Below are 15,533 nucleotides of genomic sequence, written 5' to 3'. Positions count from 1 at the left end.
ATACCCCGGTATACGGTATATGACGGTATGACTTTCATTTTCATCAGCGGGGGGGGGTGCGGAGCTAACAATATACTCGTTATCACCATACATAACGCTCGCTTATATTGAAACACGTTGAGATTAGGGCCGTTCTTTCAACCTGAAAGTGCACTTTCTTCAACCTCGAAGTAAACAAATCACAGAACGGTAGCCACTGCCGGCACCATCCAGGTATCAACGTGAGCTAACGGTAGCATTGCCCCTTTTCCACTGCATGGTACCTACTCGACTCTACTCTACTCTACTCTACTCTACCTGCTTTAGGTACCTGGTACTTCGTTCCTTTTCCACTGCAGGTACTAAGTACTCAGTTTGTCTCCGTGTGGGGAGGCGGGGCCGCTGGTGATCAGCATGAGAGCTCCAGCATAGCTATGTCATAATAATGCAGGACCTGCTCAGAGGTCCGTGAGCTTGGTAGCCCCTTTCGTGACTGTGATGCACCGAGTGAATCCACAGTCACTTGCTCCTCAATAGGAAACCAACCTAGATTTACCCTGAAGGACTGGTTCTGGCCGAACCGTTAGTTATACAAGTATCACAGAGACATCTCAAGGGTACACTACTCACAGTTGCACGAGGGTTTCGGACAGACATACGGGATGGTTTGAAATCTCAGCGTTGCTAATAAACATTTTAAATATTTTTTATAAACTGCTCAAAACGGCATTATTTCCGGCGTTGGGTGCATGATGCGCATGCGCTGTGATCACACCAGGCAGCCAACGCCGGAAATAATGCAGTGTTGAGCAGTTTATAAAAAATATTTAAAATGTTTATTAGCAACGCAGAGCTTTCAAACCATCCCGTATCTCTGTCCGAAACCCTCGTGCAACTCTGAGTACCTTTGAAATGTCTCTGTGATACTTGTATAACGAACGGTTCGGCCAGAACCAGTCCTTCATGGTAAATCTAGGTTGGTTTCCTATTGAGGAGCAAGTGACTGTGGATTCACTCGGTGCATCACAGTCACGAAAGGGGCTATGAGCTTGGCAAGCCAGAGTAAAACACAGTTTTCAATCAACTCTCGTTGTGTCTATTCTGCTAACGCTAACGTTACCTCTCATTGTGTCTATTCTACAAGTCTATCTATCTGCTAACGTTTACGTTAGCATTAGGCTAACAACAAAGTTAACGTTACCACTCACGTCCCTAACCCTAACAACAAGCTTAATCAGCGATCTTTTTCTGAGACTAAACTCTCCGCTCGGTGGCAAATTGTGTTGATGTCGGTTTTGTTTCATCAATAAATGAGGCAGAATACACAGTGACTGTTTATTGCACTTGTTTCCTGCTGCAAACATAATGAAATTCTACGCGAGCCATTAAACATGGTGGCTTTCTGTTTTTGTTCAGATGCTCCAACGAGTGACCAATCAGTGGTCTGCACTGTTTCACGTGACTTTTCTGGTACCAGTTCTACTCGCTTGGAACCTCTACAGAGCAGGGACTAAAAAAGTACCCAAAACGTACCCAAAAAGTACCAGGTACTTTGGTAATGGAAAACCGAAAATGCCGAGTAGAGTAGAGTCGAGTAGATACCATGCAGTGGAAAAGGGGCATTAGCCACCATCCAGGTATCAACGTGAGCTAACGGTAGCTAGTTAGCCACCATCCAGGTATCAACGTGAGCTAGCGGTAGCTAGTTAGCCACCATCCAGGTATCAACGTGAGCTAACGGTAGCTAGTTAGCCACCATCCAGGTATCAACGTGAGCTAACGGTAGCTAGTTAGCCACCATCCAGGCATCAACGTGAGCTAACGGTAGCTAGTTAGCCACCATCCAGGTATCAACGTGAGCTAACGGTAGCTAGTTAGCCACCATTCAGGTATCAACGTGAGCCAGTTGCATTAGGATAACAAAATGTCAACACTGGGGCGGCTACGTGGTGCAGTGGGCAATGCGCTCACCACGAATACTGGAGATGCTGGGTTCGCCTGTTCGAGCCCAGCGCTCCACATTGCTTTCAGTTTAGCTGGTCGTCCGTACTAATACACATTGGCAGTATTAGGGGGTGGGAAACTGATGGGTGGGGATCGGGCGTTGTGGACAGCGACTCCTACAGGTCGGTTGGTGCGCCTGCGCAGTAGAATCAGGAAGCGATGGCGGCGGCGCCCCTCCAAAGCGTAGACCCCTGACGCTGAAAGATCGCGCAGCGCAGGTGAAAAGATGCAACTGCTGTTACCTCGAGTATCGGAGGGGACTCATGCTATGTACGACTTAGTCCACATTGCAGCCGGCTTGTGGCAGGCAAGAAACAGCGTTCGAGACAGGGGAGGGTTGAATTGGATGATACGAAATTGGGATGGGAGAAAAATAGAAAATGGGAGAAAAAAGTGGATCAAAAAAGAAATGTCAACACTCACTCACCCCGTTTTATATTACATTACCAAAGAAGTGCCTCTGTCTCTCGTCTCGTTGTGCTGGATGAAGTTACATACAGCATACAGGTTAGTGTGACGCTAAGACCTCTGTGTTCTCCTCACGTGACTCACAATAGCCAATCAATCATTAGGAAACTGCCCTCTGCTGGCCATGCTGTGTGTGTGCACTACAACCATTGCAGTCCCCGTCGAAAACTCCGTTTCAGTGTAAATAGAAACTGAAACCCAACTGTGATTTTGACGGTATTGATTTTCAATACCGTCTGTATTTCTAAATACTGTGGTATACCGTCATACCGCCCAAGCCTACGCACAACCGTATTTTGTTCTTTTTATCTCGCTCTCTTTTTTCATTCCTCTCGTCTTCTTTGCCTTCTCTCATCAGGAGGACTGTGTTGTTCAGAATGTGTGGTTGATGGGTGGCCTGAGTGTCCTCACCTCTATCCCCACCACACCTCAGCCTGTCTGTCTGCTCTGTGCCAGCAAAGGACACCATGAGGTATTTCATCCAACTTTAACTGTACCATAACACTATAAAGAAATATATATATATTAACACTATCAAAAACACTAATTATACCTCAACACTATCAATAAACACTTGAACTAAACCTTAACACTATGAAAAAACACTATGTTGTAACCCTCAAAAAGCACTAACTATACCTTAACACTGTCAACAACACTAACTATCTTAACACTGTCAAAAACACTTAACTACAGATATCTTACACTATCAAAAACTAACTATACAGGGATGCAAACACAGATCAGGCTGTCTGTAGCCTACTACATTATTCTTATTATTTATGGACTTTACTACAGTTGTTTAGGACTTTACTAACATTACATACATGGACTTTGTGCTTATGGGCTGTCTGTCCAGGGACACCTTTAATTGCCAGGGGAAACCATTAATGACAATCATCCATTAAACACTGCTAGTCTATCAAGGTTGCCATGGTAACGGTAACCTAATGGTACAGTATGCAGTACATGCTTTTTCATCGGTTGTAAATCGCCTATTGGTAGCCTGCTGTTGTTGGTTTGGTTGAGGAACAGGGTGTTTTTGTAATATGGCTCTTTCAAAAAATACAATTGTCAATGTGGCTCCTTAACTCATTGGACGCCAGAGGTGTGGTAAGAAGGCCACCGCTTTAAAGTATACAGATACATGGCGGTGTTTGCAGGGCTCAAACTATATTATATATCATAGCTATGGATATAATAATATTGCCCATTTGACATAGAGTATCTTATCGTTCAATTTGTGAAAAAGAAATAATTTTTTCATCCATACATTCCCGTTTTATACCGTGGTGAATATGAGTATAGTTTTAGAGTAATCCTGTCTAATCCCAGAAAACTACACTATGCAGCGGTTAGTGCATTTCACTAAAAACGTGGCGTTTCTATATTATGTTTCATCATGAATGCATGAAAGGGTGGGGGGTCGTTTTTCTCTGCTTTGATCGTCACCAACGGAATACGTTACACACACATTACACACAAACGCTGGATTGCAGTGAAAGGATTCTTGGATCAACGCAAGATTGATACCATATAGCCCTTACCTTGACTAGGATGTACTCCAAAAAGAATATTCCAATTATCTGATCGCCATTCCAAGTATTGATGTCGATCGTGTTGCCAACATAATACACCAAAGAACATTAACTGGGAGTGCTTGATTCTCCACAATCCATGCGTTATAAACGCTTGTCCTGCCCGACAAGGAAAACCCGGACTCGACTTTTTAGATTGACGCACAGCCCAAGCCAGAGAGTTCCAAAGGATGTGCAATACCGGCCGCAAGGCAGCAGGCGGCGGTATTGGACGTTTGCGATCTCAGACTCATTCCCAATGATAACACAGGCTCCCTCGATGGATTATAATGGGAATATTGAATAAAAGAAATAATGATAGAAAACCCAACTTTTCTCGGGTTTGGCGCTCAAGCGTCGGCGAGTTAACCCGACTTATCTCGGGACACATTCACGTCACATGGCCTTAACTGCTTTCTCCTACCCCCGTCCTTTCCCCATCAGATGATATACTGCCAGATCTGCTGTGAGCCATTCCACAGTTTCTGCCTCGGGCCAGATGAGCGCCCCCAGGAGGAGAACAAGGAGAACTGGTGCTGCAGGCGCTGCAAGTTCTGTCGTGTGTGTGGCCGCAAAAGCAAGAGCAAAAAGGTATACATGCATTTACTACTGCTCTTTAATACATGATCATGTGTCTAACTTTTTTGTATTTATGTCAACTTCTAGGCCTTGAAATATCTTAAATACAGTTAAATCGGGGCATACCAAATGCATTCACTTTGTATTCATATTTGGTGTATTAGGTGTGTTCTAGGGATGTGACGGTATGCAGGTATGCATTTTCTTCTTACCACTGTGAAAAAGCAACATATCCCCACCATTCCGAGTCTCATCTGATTTGGTCATGATATGTTAACTTTTAGCATTTAAAAATCAATAAAAGACAGCTGCATACCACTAGTCATATTTATTATGTCAGAAAGAGCACTCACGCGCAAAACAAATTAGGCCTCTGCTGCTGTCCTAGGTCCTGAAACAAATAGCACGATTCCAGTTCGCTCAATAGACCATTTCAAGGACGTTTTAGGTTACTCTGGATTTTTTAGTAGACATATTGTAAAGACAGAGGGCTAATGTAATAGATTATAAAATAGATCTATCCATATGCATCAAACCACACACATAAAACAGCAGTACTAAAACATAAGTCATGACAATATTAGTCTCAGGCTCGGCGGCCCTCGGCATCATTTACAGCTGGCTTAGGAGGATGCACGCTTTTGCATAACATAAGCATTAGTTATATGCAAGTAAAATGACTCTTACTTATATACCTGTAGGTCTAATTGTAAATTAAGTCCATACTCTGATCTTTCATTTAAACAATATCCATAAAACTCACATTATCCAGCTCTAGTTCCAGCTCTAGTCCACACACTGTGGCCCGTGACAGTAGAAAATAGTTTAGTCCTGCACTAAATTCTATTAAATTCTATGGCACCAATTCTAATTCTATTCTTTCAGCAGTACGCCCAGCACCCCATAGCCTAAATGGAATGTGTGGATTTCACTGGGATACTCTGGGATTTTATATTTTTCAATCCAATAATCGACTATTCAGGGTCACCCCTTCCTGCAGTAACAATCATTTCACCAAAGCAATATTATATACAGGTGCAGCTCAATAAATTAGAATATCGTGAAAAAGTCAGTTTATTTCGCCGCATTGATGCAGTAATTTGTGTAAAAGGAGCCCCAACTAAGTACTGAGTGAACATACTTTTCAGTGTTTTTTTTTTTATTGGTCTTATGTAATATAAAACATTTCTGAGATACTACATTTTGGGTTTTCATGAGCTGTAAGCCATACTCAACAAAAATAAAAACAAATAAAGGCTTGAAATATTTCACTTTGTGTGTAATGAATCTATAATCTATGAGAGTTTCGCTTTTTGAATTGAATCACTGAAATAAATAAACGTTTCCACAATATTCAAATGTATTGAGCTGCACCTGTATAATTATAATCCCAGTATAATTTCAGTAGCGTAGAAAAATATAGCCATAATAAGCCTATACAAGGGTACAAACTCACTTACCAAATTTGGTTTGTCTAGGACTTGATTGATTGCTGAGCCTCAATACTTTTAGTGAATAAAAATAAGATGAATCCTAACCAATACAATAGCACCCTAATAAAGTATGCTTGTATCATTAGCTAATTATGTCATGGCCCTTTCTCACTCACTGCTCTGTGTCGAATCAGACCCGGCTCGCATCAGAAAAGGGTGTGTCTGTCTGAGTGAGAACGCTGTCCCCCGTCCCCGCCCCCCGCTGATTCGTCCCCGGGGGCGCTGAACTGGGGCCGGTGAAATAGGTGGTCTCAGGTGCGCACTAGTGGGGGCGGTTAGGCCTGGCAATTTTGTTTGCCATTGCTATGTCTATACATTGTTCGAATGCATTTATTTCTATTAGACCAGTGGTGCCCAACCAGTCGGCCGTGGTCGACCAGTAGATCAATGACATGCAATATAATTGCCACAAGCGATGGGATAATGTTAGCTTCTGAACAGGCTAGCTAACTAGCGTTAGCCGTTAGCCATTGCTGTATACTATACTTTCTTGTTCGAATGCATTTATTTCTATTAGACCAGTGGTGCCCAACCAGTCGGCCGTGGTCGACCAGTAGATCAATGACATTCAATATAATGCTAATCGATGCAGCAATGTTACTAGTAAAGGCTAAGCTAACTAGCGTTTAGCCGTTAGCTTAGCGCTATCGTTAAAACGCTCAAAAGCGGACTCTACAACACCATCCATTCGTTATAAAATGGGGTGGGTTATATTGACAAGGCTTGACAACAGAGGTTCAAATATAACTTCATATTTATTGGCAATTTGTTCATTTTATATCAGCATCCAGAGTCCGCAGTCGTGTTAAGACATTCCTGTTTACATTTTCGAACGTGACATCATTGCCTACGGCAAGCGTAAACGCTCAAAAGGCAAACCGTAAACAGAACCCGAAGCGAACCAAGACTGCAGTGTGTACACAAACTAGAGGGGGGAGAGGGGGGTGGGGGGTTCGCACTCTGACCCGGAATGAGGGCGGTACGCGACCGGTACGGACAGAATGAGTGAGTGAGAAAGGGCCCTTAGAAAGAAAACAGTCCCCAAAGGGGTATGATGTGTTACCAGGTTACAGTTGGACCAACTACGTTTGCACACGTTGTGCCGCAAAACTATACGATATTTTTGATGAGGCTTGTCCTCGTGGAGCAAGACAGCCCAAGCAACATTAGTATCCCACGCATAATTAATTATAAGGTAAGCAACGATGTTCTACCGGCCGCTGGCCACACACACCTGACTTCTACCCACACACCCCACCAGCTCCACACACACACACACACACGCACACACACACACGGCTGCCCTTGCCTCTCAAATGCAATCCAAAATGTTAACAAAGTGAAACTGCCATTACATAATAGATGAAAGTCATGCTAGCGAATCTCCAAATGTGCCAGGAAATGTCCATGCATAACATTAGTTGTTGTACAATAATATGTCACAAATGTTTTAACACATTCGGGGCCATTGGGGGCTGTCTAATCTCACGCTAAACGGCCAGCATTTCAAAACAGACTTGCATTGTATGTGAGGTTGTTTGTAGAGCTAAATCTATACTTTATAGTATTGCTATCTGTCCATTCTCATTGTCAATTGAGACCATAAACCGTCCCTTCAAAATGGCTTAAAGAAATAATTTTTTCATCAATACGTTCTCATTTTATAGCCTCGTGAATATAAGCGTTATATGGGATTTGGACTAGTATATTTCCTGGAAGGCGAGATACAGGGCGCTAAGCTAATAACATTAAAGGAAAACTCCAACATTTGGGGAAATTAGCTTATTTAACATCTTCCCTGGAGTTAGACAAGAAGATACATACCCTTTTTGTCTCTGTGCGTGCATTTCGCTTTGGGAACAGTCGCTCCGTTAGCATAGCTTAGCTTCATCACTGGAAGTTAGGCGGGGCCGGAGCCTTGCGTTCCCTACAGGTTTGTTGATATTCTCATTCCTTCAAAGGATCCGAACCGATTGAAGTTTATCGATACCATGGCTTAAAATCCTCTTACCTTGACGATTAAAAGCCTCCCCAATTTAGAAAACAGTAATCCAATGGCTGGTATTGATAATATACTACTAACTACTGGACGCTCGGAGCTAACCGGAGCTAACACAGAACAGGATGGTAAAGAAAATATAATGACTTCCTTTCTGGGGTTTTCAAAATAAAAGTGCGACGTTTATAGCAGCGGAAAATGTTTTTTTTGTACATTATCTAACGTTAACACGAACCTAAACTAACATTACAACTAACCTAAAGTTAGCCTAGTCGATGCATCGATATAAGCCGGAGTCTTGCCGGAGTATTTAGACCCCGCCTGCACGGCTCAGCTCGGCCGACAAAAGAAACCACATGGTTTCAAACGGGGTGCAATAGCGGCCGCAAGGCATTAGGCGGCGGTATCGGACCGCTGCGGTCTCAGATGCCCCTTTTCCACTGCATGGTACCTACTCGACTCTACTCTACTCTACTCAGCCTTTTCGGTTTTCCATTGCCAAAATCTTGCGGATGGTACCTGGTACTTTTTTAGTACCTGCTTTGTCGAGGTTCCAAGCGAGTAGAAGCAATACCAGAAAAGTGACGTGAAACACTGCAGACCACTGATTGGTCAGAAGAGAGAATCGTCACTACGTTATCATTGCGCTACACAGGGGACGTCCTCCACAAAACACAAAACCGCCATCTTTATATAGCCTCGCGTAGCTTTCATTATGTTTGCAGCAGGAACAAGTGCAATAAACAAAAAAAGATACATTCACTGTGTATTCTGCCTCATTTATTGATGAAACAAAATCAACATCAACACAATTTACCACCAAGAGCGGATATTTTAGTCTCACAAAAAGACGTGCTAATGTGATTGCGTTTTACCATTATAATAGTTAGCATTGCGGCTAGCGTACATAGCGTGCAAAGATCAATATAACTCGCTATTGATTGTTTGTACTCGTAACGTAAATGCTAGTAGAATAGACCCAACGTGAGGTAATCATCATCATCCATTTTAAACCGGTTATTACCTAACGCTAACGTTAGTAGAATAGACACGAGAGGTAACGTTAACGCTAGTAGAATAGACACGAGAGGTAATGTTAACGTTAGTAGAATAGACACGAGAGGTAACGTTAACGCTAGTAGAATAGACACGAGAGGTAACGTTAGCAGAATAGACACAACGAGAGTCTGGTTAATGTTGTTATTGATTGATTGAAAACTGTGTTTACTCTGGCTTGCTCCAAGCCCTCACGGACATAGCTATGCTCACGGAGCTCTCATGCTGTACGCCAGCGGCCCCGCCTCCCCGCGTCTATTCTTTTACCAACGAACTTGCATTTTTCCACGATCTGATTGGCCACTGACGTTTCTGGTCATGTGACATCTGCGCCAATCGCGTGACTCCTGTTTCTGCGCCTATTTCCGCCTCTAACAGCCTGCAAACTACCTAACGCCTAGTTCTATCACTGGTTAAGCTTAGTTCCACGATCTGATTGGCCACTGACGTTTCTGGTCATGTGACATCTGCGCCAATCGCGTGACGCCTGTTTCTGCGCCTATTTCCCCCTCGAACAGCCTGCAAACTACCTAACACCTAGTTCTATCACTGGTTAAGCTTAGGTGACTCTTTCGAAGTTGGTTAAGGTTAGAGTTTGGAATCAGGGCTGGTGTTCTATCGCCCTGCTCTAAGACAAACTAACCATAACCAACTTTCGAAAGAGTGCCTAAGCTTAACCAGTGATAGAAACAGGCGTCACACGATTGGCGCAGATGTCACATGACCAGAAACGTCAGTGGCCAATCAGATCGTGGAAAAATGCAAGTTCGTTGGTAAAAGAATAGACGCCGCCTCCCCACACGGAGACAAACTGAGTACTACCTGCAGTGGAAAACGAACAAAGTACCTGAGTAGAGTAGAGTCGAGTAGGTACTATGCAATGGAAAAGAGGCAAGAGTGTCACCCAGTCCTACAGCACAGCAGGATGAATAATGAATGGAAATAGCGAATAAAAGAAAAACTGATCCAATAACGAGTATACTCGTTGTTGGCAGAATTCGATTAACTATAGAGTTAACTCGTTTTTGCCGCAGAAACGGTTAATCCTGAATTCCTCTTCAGCCCCCCTCCCTTCAAGAGGCGTTGTCTCTTGCCAGGCTATCATTGTAAATAAGAATTTGTTCTTAATTGATTTGCTTGGTTGAATAAAGGTAAAATAAAAAGTGAAGGGTTATGGTAAACTACTTTTTAGGTGAAAATGATGACTCATGGACCAGATAATTTGTGGTGATGATGGTAATGAGCTCTACCCTGCAGTAGGCATCACATGACCGGCCACTTTTACATATTCTCTCATTGGGCTTTTAATCCTATTGTTCTGGGGTCCCCCTAGAACTCCTTCAATGATTAATGAGGGTCCACAGACCCCTGGTCAATACCCCTGTGTTAGATGTATGCAAATAATATATCTTCTAGTCTAATGTATCATGTCTCTCCTCTTGTCTAGCCTGTGTTGCAGTGTAGGAGATGCCAAAATTCTTACCACCCTAAATGCTTGGGACCGACCTACCCTAAGCCCATCAACTGTAGCTTACCTTGGGTAAGTGTTGGATTTAATCATGTCTTAACTGCACCAAACTCTGGTTCTACAATGTTGTATTTTCTCCTGCTGTCACAATAAACTCAATCAACAAACAAAATCTGTGCTTTTAATTTTTAATTAATTTTTTTTAAATGTTTTCTCCTCCGTGTTGCATCATTTGCCACTGCTGTGTATGTCCAGGTGTGCATGGCCTGTATTCACTGTAAGAGCTGTGGCGTGACTCCAGGAAAGAGCTGGGACTTGGCCTGGAACCACGAACTGGACCTCTGTCCAGACTGCACTTCCCTCCATAAAAGAGGTGACTACATCTAGGGATGTCCCAATTTTTTCATTTATTTATTTTCATCAGATGTTCCTCACTTTAACAAATGAAATATACAACATGATGCTGTTGCTGACATTTTAAGTTAAAATAATATAAATATAATACAAATTTTAACATTCAACTTTGTGTTTTCCCGAACAAACATGGCACTGAGTAGTATTATCGGAGTAGTTTTACGAGTACATGAGGACAGTATTTGACCAGATACTGGTATTGTTATCGTGACATCCCTACATGAGATCTGTGGTCACACCTAATGTTTGGACTGAAAGGGGTTGTGAAAACACAAACCACAGACAAAGAAAAGTAGTTTTAGCCATACAGGGTTTATTGGCATTGGCTCTTTTACAAATCAAACAAACACAATGATTAAATACTTTTACCAAGGTTGACAGTTGATCTGCATCTACCACCAGGTAATTTCTGCACTGTCTGCCAGAAGTGCTATGACAAAAGCAGCCATGACAAACGGATGATGCAGTGTTCAAAGTGCAGCCACTGGGTGCATCCCAAATGTGAAGGACTCTCTGGTAAGTAACTCGCCAACCACAGTGTGTTTGCGTTCATAAAGTTACATTCATCATGTGCCTGGAAAGAAATTAAGTCAAATTCAACACAGTTAAACAGTCTGATTTGAAACCATCTATTATTCCAGAGGAGCTGTTCGAGCTGATGTCCAGCCCGTCCGGTGGTGTGGTGTTTACCTGTTCACCCTGCTGCAAGCCCCAGGCAGAGCCCAACCGGTGGAAGGAGGAGCTGCAGGGGAGGCTGAAGGCCGGGGTGGAGAAGGTCCTGGCCGACCTCCTCTCCTCCCCTGCCGCTCAGCACCTCCTCGTCTGCAAGCAGGTGAGGTTCATCAGCCGCTCATCTGATTTGAGGTTCAAAGCAAATACAATCGTGGGGAAATTGTGAAAAGTCTTTGAATTTGAATGGACATTGAATTAGAATTTTCCCAGCCTGGAAGGTTATGGCAAATTCTATATCTCTGGTAGATCTGGTTACCTTTTTCTTTTTAAGAAATAATAACTAGAAATAATAACTAATAAATAATTTCCTGATTACATGAGTCAAGTTCCAAGTGACGTTCCTGGCTAAATTCCCAATCAGGTCTCTGACATCAAGGTCACCTAATCATCCCTTCCCCTTAATTGGCTGATATCAATCCCTGTCTCCTGAGCCGTTCAGCCATTGTGTAGTGTGCCCGGTGCCAGTGTATGGCAGCCAGTGAGCCTGCATAGCCCAAGGTTGGGTGCTACCAGTGGTGGTGAAGGAGGCAATTTCCACCCTACATTGTGGGGAGCGCTTTGATATATAAATGTAATCTATTATTATTTCATTAATTTGTGCTAACAAACTAGGCTAGCTTGCAGCTGAATAACTTTATACTGAACATGCAGAATGGAAATTGGTGTCTAATCTTCTTTTCTGCATTTCCCATAATGTTGATGTGTTCCTTTAAGTTTTTATTTAGCAGAAGTAGAAATTTCCCCCAAATTCACCAGGCAGCTCTCCTTATTGTTTTGAGTTAAAATTATCAAGGAAAGTGTAACCCTAATGAAGAAGCTTGACATATAATTGTATTGGATTCCTGTCCATGTACCTATTTTATCCATCTAGAATAAAGTAAAAAAAAAAATAATAATAAAACGTACACCCTTAACACATTCCCGGCCATTAGATTACGGTAGACGGGCCCCACTCTAGGACGCCAGCTTTTCATTACAACTTTTCACTGTGCGTGACATTGTTTGTAGAGCTAAATCTATATTTTCTATTATAGCTATGTATCCATTGTCATTGTCAATTGACAGTATAAACCTTCCCGTCAATATACCATAAAGAAATTATTTTTTCATCAATACGTTCCCGTTTTATAGCCTAATGAATATGAGCGTTATATGGGAATGATCTGGGATCATTCCTGCAAAGCTAGTTATAAGGCGCTAAGCTAATAACGTTAAATCGATTGGCGTTTTGTCCCTACACAAGCTAAAGTCCACCCGGAGCGGGAAAAAAAAAGTGACACCAGGTCTGAAACAAGGATTACTGCATTCTCGAGACAGCGCCACTACCAGGATCTGGCCGGTACTGCACTTTCCGAGTCCCAATATGCTTTTTCCAGCCAAAATACAGCTCTGTGACAGTGAATAGGATATTAAAATTGAATAAAAGAAAAAACTAGTTAAACACGTATATACGTGATTGGCCGTCAAGCGCTGGCTCCCAATCACGTATATATACGTGGATGGCCGGGAATGTGTTAATATAGCTACAAGAACATGACTGGCTGACTGGCTGACTGGCTTGGGTGGCACTCTCTCTTAACCAAGTTGTGTTTCTGTCTTACAGTGTGAAGAGGCAAATGAGAAAGATATCAAAGTGGACCGACATCAACCAGTCTGTGATCTACATGCTATCAGCAAGAAGGCGGTGGGGGGTCACTACACTTCACTGGTAAGAGCCCACTGATCCTCTAGTGCAGTGGTTCTCAAACTTTTTTGACTACTGTAACCCCTCTTAGATATTTGTTCAACCAAGTACCCCCTTGACCAACCCAAAACTTCAACTGCAGTGATTAAGCTCTTTTCCAGGCATAGTCTGTTTCTTTGCTTTGTTTTTATCTGGGTCATTGCAGAAAATGATGTTTCACACAGATAGGTGGATCCAAAGGGGAGTAGCTGTTCCAAGGCCTTCTTTCCTAGCTCTGGCTGTTCCTTTTTCACACACACCCAAAACTGTGTGAGAGTACATCCCTCGAACTTCATCTGTAGACCACGGTCACATGAAACATCCAAGAGATGTTCTTGCAGACTTCTTTCACATGGTTTTCAGCTGCATTGCAGCTGCTACGTTTCAACCACCTATCCATTTTCTTTGCTTGCTAACGTTAATTTGAAAACTCTCATTCCACGCTTCAAAGTGAATGACGTCAAATTACAGAGTGGCAGGACGTTACTTTTTTTGGGTTACAATCGACGTAACGTTAGCCGACTGATAACGTGATTGCGCTCACTGCTATTGGAAATAACATTGCTCACATCAATGTTTCAGAAAGGTGATTATTGAACTTTAAAATATGGATTTTAATTGAATGTATTATATTGGTATATTAATTTGTGAATTATTCATAATTTGGATCCGCCTATCTGTGTGACACATCATTTTCTGCAATGACCCAGATAAAAATAAAGCAAAGAAACGGACTATGCCTGGAAAAGAGCTTAATCACTGCAGATTTTAATTGAATGTATGTAATTTGTGAATTATTCATGACTGACTTTTTATTTTTTTTTATTTTTTTTTACTTTGACACCTTTCAAAATGTTCTCGCGTACCCCCTGCAGTACCCCCGCATACCCCCATTTGAGAAACACTGCTCCAGTGCCTAGTACTAATATTCCCATATGTGTTGTACTAATGTATTCTGTGTTTGAGATGTCAGACGTTGACTTGGATTGAAAGGGAAATGTTCTCTTGTTTAACCCCCCACCATTCTGTCTTCTCTTGTTTTATCGCCCAATCAGAAATCATTTCATGCAGATGTTGTGTTGATGTTGAGGAAGTGGCTAAAGGAGGAGGAGTCTCTCCCTGAGGACCAGAGACCAACCAATCAGACCAGGGAGCACTACCGCAAGGTAGGCTGAAGTCTCTGGTATTGCCTGGAGACCAGTTGCCATCGGACCGCTGAAGTATCATTTTGACATATTTTTCTATCTGTTATGGTTAGTGATTTCAGGTATATACTGCAATGGCTTAGTTGAATAAAGGCATACGTTGTACTGAACATGGAATACTATTTCCAGGAAACGTTCAAAAACTGTTCTTTGAAAGAGAGGGGGGTTATAATCTGAGGGGAGAACTCAACTTAAAAGTTCTTAGTGCACGTACTACCAGGAGAAGACATTGCATTTCCATATGTGGAGTGAACTGTGGAACAGTCTGAATATTGTGCTAAAGCAATGTCCAAACATAAATCAATTCAAACTGAGTTATAAAGAAATCATTTTCACGAGGCACAGGGATGCGGAAGGGATTGGACATTCACAGGTGTTTACATGTTTCTTTTCTTTTCTTAACTCATTGAGCGCCACGCCCCTTCCGGGAAATTATGGCTAGATGGTCGCTGCTTTAATCAATGGGAGGACGGGGAGATTTGCGAGTGCTTAAAATATATCTTAAATTATGGCTATGGGTCTAATACACCTGTTGCTTATCAATGACTTGCTTGCAGTCAACACGTACACAACGGATTGTTTTTTCATCGGTACATTTCCGTTTTATACCGTTTTGAATAAGAGTATAGTTTTGGTGATTTCTAGTAATTCCAGAGAAATACGTGATAATAGCCCTTTAGTGGAATACACAAAACACGTTGTCATTTTTCGGCTGATTTCTGAATCGTTTTCAAATCAACGCTAGATTATCGATAGTATGTGTCCTCATGCACGATACAGAAGCGTGCTGAAAAATCGCTTATCCGTGCATTGGTCGGCGCACGCGCCGATGGCAG

At 42.4% G+C, this 15,533-nt stretch overlaps 1 protein-coding gene across 2 annotated transcripts in view; it reads left to right on the top strand.

Moving 5' to 3' along the window:
- Nucleotides 1–15,533, top strand: part of LOC311227688 (histone-lysine N-methyltransferase 2B-like) — a 164,691-nt gene that overhangs the window by 87,626 nt on the left and 61,532 nt on the right. For both annotated transcript variants that reach the window (XM_084313440.1, XM_084313439.1), the window contains exons 13-20: nt 2,810–2,923; nt 4,473–4,619; nt 10,603–10,695; nt 10,879–10,996; nt 11,440–11,553; nt 11,679–11,869; nt 13,373–13,477; nt 14,548–14,658. In XM_084313440.1, the coding sequence (XP_084169566.1) occupies nt 2,810–2,923; nt 4,473–4,619; nt 10,603–10,695; nt 10,879–10,996; nt 11,440–11,553; nt 11,679–11,869; nt 13,373–13,477; nt 14,548–14,658 (993 nt within the window). The remainder of the gene's footprint in view (nt 1–2,809; nt 2,924–4,472; nt 4,620–10,602; nt 10,696–10,878; nt 10,997–11,439; nt 11,554–11,678; nt 11,870–13,372; nt 13,478–14,547; nt 14,659–15,533) is intronic.

Source organism: Notolepis coatsorum (genome assembly GCF_963971535.1).
Source record: "Notolepis coatsorum genome assembly, chromosome: 4".
Classification (NCBI taxonomy): Eukaryota; Metazoa; Chordata; class Actinopteri; order Aulopiformes; family Paralepididae; genus Notolepis; species Notolepis coatsorum.
The sequence above is the reverse complement of the archived record's forward strand: the minus strand, read 5'-3'. Positions and strand labels throughout refer to the sequence as shown.